Genomic DNA, 7,362 nt, shown 5'->3' with positions numbered 1-7,362 from the left:
CACGAGGGCCTAAGAGTACATCTTTCAACATCTTACAATACTGTGATTGCAGCCATTCCCCAACTCTCTGTGAATGGTACTCATGGCCAATGATCAGTGGGATGTGATCAATGGTTGTTGATCAATGGTCATGAGAATTTGCATAATCATGATGAAGGAACTGACCTCCCAGCCCATTGTTCCTTCAGTGGTGCTAGTTTCAGTCATTATGCAAATGTACTGTTTATAAGATTGGGGAAACCTGCAGTCAGCTGAGACTGAAGAAGTTACTTGGATGAATGATGAAATGTTTCTCCCACAAAACGCTACGTCCAGATGAACACAACCAACTTTTGGGGATTTACTTACCTGAATGATTGAGCATGCATCAAGAGGTTTTAACCCACTTTGGCAAGGACTGCCTAAAGCTAAATTTAAAAGCAGAAAATTAGAGGCCATCCAGGCCTTTATGTTTATGTGTGTTATCTGGCTTCATGGATAGATAAAGTTGGGTGTCATCTGTATAGCAGTGAAAATGTATGCTATGCGTTCTTATGATGATAATAATACAGTACACTATGATATCAGCAGGACTGAAGTGATATCTATTTATTAGGCACAACTGGAAGTCTTGTTATTCTGCTAAAGTTTTTTCCCACCAGTTTTTGCAAGCACTTTAGAAAATTATATTAGCTTCAATAAAAATCATTTAAACATTTGCAATGTTTATTACCTCATTGTCTTACTTTAAACTAATTATTACAACAATACAAAGTTTTAAACTTTAGGTGATCTCAGTTATAATATTGTATTAAAGCATTATTGCAACTAATTGTACTATTAGCCATCAATACAAGGACGAGACAGCTTTAAAGATGGAATACTGATAAGGCAGGTTTAAGGGTGCAGTGAGAACTGAACATAACTGGCATCTCTTTAGTTTTTCTCTCTCTTTCAGTTTACAGTTAAAATGAAGACTGGCCATTTTAATGTCACCTCACAGATTATCATCATCACCAGGAGACCAAGATAACAATGAAAGATTACTGAACATCTGTTTTGTTGATTTGTTTGTGGCATTTTCTTTCAGCTGTCTTGTGTAACAGTTTCCAAAATGCTGATAGATTTCCACTAAGTGCAGCCAACACCTATGATACTCTCAGAGGTTGGGGAAACAGTAAGTCAATTTTAGTCAAATTTACTTGAGCATACAGTCAGTTATATTCAGGTGTGTTGCATCAGGGACACATGGAAAAGTTTCAGGACACCGGCCCTCAAGGACCGGAGTTTGACACCCCTGTCCTACATAGTCTCCCGTCAGAGTTGTGGCTCTGTAAGAGTGATAGATTTATGGACTATAGAAACATATGGTATTGTTACTGTGCTTTACATTAAGTTGTTTACAATAAAAGCAAGGAAACACTTATTTTTGCATGACTTTTAATTTTCACATTGAATTAATGAAGAGAACAAAGGCACCATATCAGTTGTTTTTTGTTTTTGTTTTTAATGACGGATAAAATCTGAATGAAATTTTTATGAACCATTTTTGTAACTTAATTCTCAAAATATGCTTTAATCTCAGTGTTTGACATTCACACATAAGAATAACGTTTCATCCAGGCGATTAAAATTTGTCACAGGAGAAAACATTTGTAGGTCAGTTTGTGTTTTTTAATGTGTTAATCTTCATAAACCACAGTCACGTTACACACAGTTGAGAGCACCCAAGCCGCTGCTCCACCAAAACCGCCAAATAATGCAGTGGCAGCCCATGACATACCTGCTGCACCTACAGCGAAATCATGTTAGACACTATTAGCTCTATTAGCTTATTCAACATGAGCAAAGCTTTTAGAGAGAGCGAGAGATAATATATAGTAAATTATTCAGTTTACCCCAGGACTGCAAGGTTGCTACGAGACCTCCTGCTAAAACTCCACCTCCACTAGCGATTGCTAAATATGACATCAGTTTGGCAGCGATGGAGCCTGCTGCTATTCCAGCTGAAGTGAACCCCAGTGAAGCCAGAATGGCAGGAGTCAGAATCACAGTTCCACCAGCTCCTAAAAAAACCCCAAAAAACATATATTAAAGATTTTCATTTCAAAATTATGCTGTGGTTAATGTCATGGCGTACCTGCAGACACAAGGACCGCCTTGCCTGTTAACGAAATACAAAAAGATGTCAAATAAATTCTTTACAATAATAATAATAATAATAATTCATATCCACTGTATAATGGGATAACACTGTTATAAAAAAAATAGACTCACATATTTCTTCCCATTCCATGTCTGTGCTTTCAAAGATAACATTCAAATGACACCAAGAGCTCAACTGAACAAACCTGATGTATGTTATTTACTTTATTTCCAAGAACTACCTCTCCCATTTATCAAATATGAACAGAGGAGGAGGAGCACAGGGATGTACCTTAAAAAAATAACACAGGCATGTACAGGGAGTGCAGAATTATTAGGCAAGTTGTATTTCTGAGGAATAATTTTATTATTGAACAACAACCATGTTCTCAATGAACCCAAAAAACTCATTAATATCAAAGCTGAATGTTTTTGGAAGTAGTTTTTAGTTTGTTTTTAGTTTTAGCTATTTTAGGGGGATATCTGTGTGTGCAGGTGACTATTACTGTGCATAATTATTAGGCAACTTAACAAAAAACAAATATATACCCATTTCAATTATTTATTTTTACCAGTGAAACCAATATAACATCTCCACATTCACAAATATACATTTCTGACATTCAAAAACAAAACAGCGACCAATATAGCCACCTTTCTTTGCAAGGACACTCAAAAGCCTGCCATCCATGGATTCTGTCAGTGTTTTGATCTGTTCACCATCAACATTGCGTGCAGCAGCAACCACAGCCTCCCAGACACTGTTCAGAGAGGTGTACTGTTTTCCCTCCTTGTAAATCTCACATTTGATGATGGACCACAGGTTCTCAATGGGGTTCAGATCAGGTGAACAAGGTGGCCATGTCATTAGTTTTTCTTCTTTTATACCCTTTCTTGCCAGCCACGCTGTGGAGTACTTGGACGCGTGTGATGGAGCATTGTCCTGCATGAAAATCATGTTTTTCTTGAAGGATGCAGACTTCTTCCTGTACCACTGCTTGAAGAAGGTGTCTTCCAGAAACTGGCAGTAGGACTGGGAGTTGAGCTTGACTCCATCCTCAACCCGAAAAGGCCCCACAAGCTCATCTTTGATGATACCAGCCCAAACCAGTACTCCACCTCCACCTTGCTGGCGTCTGAGTCGGACTGGAGCTCTCTGCCCTTTACCAATCCAGCCACGGGCCCATCCATCTGGCCCATCAAGACTCACTCTCATTTCATCAGTCCATAAAACCTTAGAAAAACCAGTCTTGAGATATTTCTTGGCCCAGTCTTGACGTTTCAGCTTGTGTGTCTTGTTCAGTGGTGGTCGTCTTTCAGCCTTTCTTACCTTGGCCATGTCTCTGAGTATTGCACACCTTGTGCTTTTGGGCACTCCAGTGATGTTGCAGCTCTGAAATATGGCCAAACTGGTGGCAAGTGGCATCTTGGCAGCTGCACGCTTGACTTTTCTCAGTTCATGGGCAGTTATTTTGCGCCTTGGTTTTTCCACACGCTTCTTGCGACCCTGTTGACTATTTTGAATGAAACGCTTGATTGGTCGATGATCACGCTTCAGAAGCTTTGCGATTTTGAGACTGCTGCATCCCTCTGCAAGATATCTCACTATTTTTGACTTTTCTGAGCCTGTCAAGTCCTTCTTTTGACCCATTTTGCCAAAAGAAAGGAAGTTGTCTAATAATTATGCACACCTGATATAGGGTGTTGATGTCATTAGACCACACCCCTTCTCATTACAGAGATGCACATCACCTAATATGCTTAATTGGTAGTAGGCTTTCGAGCCTATACAGCTTGGAGTAAGACAACATGCATGAAGAGGATGATGTGGACAAAATACTCATTTGTCTAATAATTCTGCACTCCCTGTACAGTTCTTGGTTGGCCCAAAGTTTTATATGAGAATTTGTGTTTATCTGATTGGTTAAAACTGATGGGGAGAAATTATAGTTTGCACTAAACTATCCCTTTGTTGGAGCCCCAAACTAGTCCCAGCCACTAAGCACTAAAGGTTTTTCCCCTATTTTCTAACCTTTACCAAATGACTTGCTGTATTAGTGACCATGGGAGCAACCCTGGTTGAGTTACAGGATGCAGTTTTTGTCTCGTGGTCCCGATGACTCACACATCTTTTAAGGTTCCACCACAGTCAAGTTAAGGTCTGGACTTTGCACGTGTTTTTATTTGTCACATTAAATTTGTGAAGACAACAGAAGCTTCATATCAGTCATTGGATTAGATAAAACATCTTCATCCTCGACAATGATATTTTATTTCAAAATGATGGGTAAAAGTGAGCAACAAAGGTTATTAGACATTTTTGTAACTTCATTCTCACATCATGCGACATTTCCATATATTTATATAGTATATATTTTCATACAGTGCATTGACATTTGTCACAGGAGGAAACATTTGTAGGCCAGTGTATGTTTGTTCAACGTGCAAATCTTCATATTTCACAGTCACGTTACACATAGTTGAGATCACCCAACCCACTGCTCTTAATAATAATAATAATAATAATAATAATAATAATAATAATGGATTGCATTTATATAGCGCTTTTCGGGGCCCTCAAAGCGCTGTACAATTCCACTATTCATTCACTCTCACATTCACACACAGTTGTAGGCAAAGCTGTGCTGGGGCAGACTGACAGAACGCAAGAAGGAATTTCCTCTTAAGCAAACAGAACATACAACAAAAGAAAAAACAGGTCACTCAAACTAACCTGCCTTGACAAATTAAAAGTACAGAACCTGTTTTGAAGTAAGAAAGAAGATGCCCTCAAGGCAAATTCTCACGAGGGCCTAAGAGTACATCTTTCAACATCTTACAATACTGTGATTGCAGCCATTCCTCAACTCTCTGTGAATGGTATTCATGGCCAATGATCAGTGGGATTTGATCAATGGTTGCTGATCAATGGTCATGAGAATTTGCATAATCATGATGAAGGAACTGACCTCTCAGCCCATTGTTCCTTCAGTGGTGCTAGTTTCAGTCATTATGCAAATGTACTGTTTATAAGATTGGGGAAACCTGCAGTCAGCTGAGACTGAAGAAGTTACTTGGATGAATGATGAAACGTTTCTCCCACAAAACGCTACGTCCAGATGAACAGAATCGACTTTTGGGGATTTACTTACCTGGATGATTGAGCATGCATCAAGAGGTTTTAACCCACTTTGGCAAGGACTGCCTAAAGCTTGTACGTCAGTATGAGCAAACAGCACGCAAGATGGCGGATTACAGGAACCACCTGAGCAGAAGCGTTTAGTGGTCACAGAAGCGTTGGAGGTAGTTTGTAAGAGATTACAGGATGACCCCAACCTCAGCAACACGACCACTCTCAGCATCGACCAAGTGTGTTTGCTTTTGGAACTGTCATGGTCTCTGTGCCTGCCCGGCCGGCCCCACAAGGCTACATGTGTTGTTTGGTTTTCTCTCTCTCTCTTTCTCTGCCTGGGCGGAGCTCACTGTGGGCTCCCGCCCTTGGCCCACACACCTGTCAACAATCAGCGGTCATCACCCAGGAGCACTATTTGAGGCTGGAACACAGATCCTCTCGTCGCTGGATGATTGTACTACAGACGTTAGTGTTTCTCCCAGCTCTTGTGAACCTGTGATTCATGATTTGTGTGTGACTTCCCTCTCTTCTGCAACAGACTTTCCTCCCCGTACCTGTGACCCCCCAGTCGTGTGAACGTGTGTGAGTTTTGGCAAGAAGACGTGAGCGAGTGTGAGAGAGCTTCCCCGTGATTCCCTGGAGTTTGGATTCCCCTTCACTGTATATATCGTGCACTGGTGCTGTAAATAAACTGTTTTTTGGAGACGCCTACCGCTCTGCACTTGAGTTCCTACTACCAGATTGTGACAGGAACTGTGTCTTCATTCCACATATTTCACATTCAATGGTCAGTTCTACAGGCAGAAACATGGCTGTGCCATGTGCTCCCCAGTTTCACCCATCATGGCCAACTTGTACATGAAAGAAGTGGAAAAGAGGGCTTTGTTATCCTACCCTGGACCACCACCAAGCCTTCTTAGACTGTGAGATTTCCGTAAACCTACCCATATGGATTAGTATTTAAGGTTTGAGTCTCATCATCCACTGGAGCATAAACTGGGTGTCATCAGGATGCTACAACACAGAGCGAACACGATCCGCACAGACACAGCGGTTGGCAGGAAGCAGAAGAATATTACATCAAGAAAGCCCTGAGTAAATGGGGTTTGTCCACAGCTTTGTAGGGAGGAAATCATTACTGGCTAGCCCACTGACCGTAGCCAAGAAAAACACAACATGTTTTTTTCTACTTGCTTTGACTTTGTACTTTGCAACTCTAATAATACTAACTTAACCATCAATATAAGGACCGGACAATTTTTTTGTACAGGTTTTTAAAGATGGAACACTGATAATACATGTTTAGGGTTGCAGACAGAACTGAACATAACTGGCATCTCTTTAGTTTTTCTCTCTTTTAGTTTATAGTTAAATTGAAGACTGGCCTTTTTAATTTCACCTCACAGATTATCATCATCATGGTTACAGCAACCCAGAAGACCAAGATAACAGTGACAGATGAACATCTCAGGAATGCTAAATGTTTCAACTTTTTTGCTGATTTGTGGTTGGCATTTCTTTTCAGCTGGCTCATGGAACAGTTTCAGAAACACTGATAAATTTTCACAGTGCATCCAACACCCATGATACTCTCTCAGAAGATGAGAAACAGTAAGTCATTTTCTGTCAGTTGATATTTGCTGATTGGCAGTGTTGGAGTGAATTGTTAAATGTTGCCATTATTGTACTTAAATTTGTAAACCTTGCCTTGAACTGCATGTTTAGATATTCTTCGGTTCCTCCCACCATCTAGGTAGGGCATACAATAGCTTTAACTGCAAGTACATTCCATGTGAGATTCTGGTTTCCTTATCTGGTAAAGGATGTTCACTCCCAGCCATTTAGGGGCTCGCCTATGCTATATATAGTGAACCATTAAAGTTAAGCCATATATGGGTGTGAGGAGATGTTTGTTTGTTCGTTTGTGCTTAATTTGACTTTTTACTTAACTCTCAGATCTCGTCTTTCATTTCCAAGCAGCGGAAAAAACGGCAAAGTTTTGCCCTTAACTATCTGCTATGCACAGATGCAGCCACGTATCTCTGTTGTAGTGACTGGCAGCCTTCGCAAGGAATAAATGAAATGCTCAATAATCCTCAGTAAAC

General features: G+C 40.3%; 1 protein-coding gene across 1 annotated transcript; it reads right to left on the bottom strand.

The window, feature by feature from the left end:
* Positions 1 to 1,501: 1,501 nt before the first annotated feature.
* LOC120739289 (interferon alpha-inducible protein 27-like protein 2A) lies at positions 1,502 to 2,359 on the bottom strand. The gene is made up of 4 exons (XM_040041001.1): positions 2,257 to 2,359; positions 2,120 to 2,143; positions 1,878 to 2,045; positions 1,502 to 1,771 (listed from the first exon to the last, which is right to left on the bottom strand). The coding sequence occupies exons 1-4, from the start codon at positions 2,273 to 2,275 to the stop codon at positions 1,662 to 1,664; spliced, it is 321 nt and encodes a 106-aa protein (XP_039896935.1). The 5' UTR covers positions 2,276 to 2,359; the 3' UTR covers positions 1,502 to 1,661.
* Between the last annotated feature and the right edge of the window lie 5,003 nt (positions 2,360 to 7,362).

This window comes from Simochromis diagramma, unplaced genomic scaffold (genome assembly GCF_900408965.1).
Source record: "Simochromis diagramma unplaced genomic scaffold, fSimDia1.1 OVJJ01000741.1, whole genome shotgun sequence".
NCBI classification, from domain to species: Eukaryota; Metazoa; Chordata; class Actinopteri; order Cichliformes; family Cichlidae; genus Simochromis; species Simochromis diagramma.
This window is presented reverse-complemented; position numbering and strand designations above follow the sequence as displayed.

Bases quoted from the DNA above. Each gene is read 5' to 3' on its own strand.
- LOC120739289 (XM_040041001.1), bottom strand. The intron at 2,046-2,119 runs GTACGCCATGAC...GGGTTTTTTTAG, and splicing joins GGCGGTCCTTGTGTCTGCAG to GAGCTGGTGGAACTGTGATT. The intron at 1,772-1,877 runs GTAAACTGAATA...ATTTCGCTGTAG, and splicing joins AGCAACCTTGCAGTCCTGGG to GTGCAGCAGGTATGTCATGG.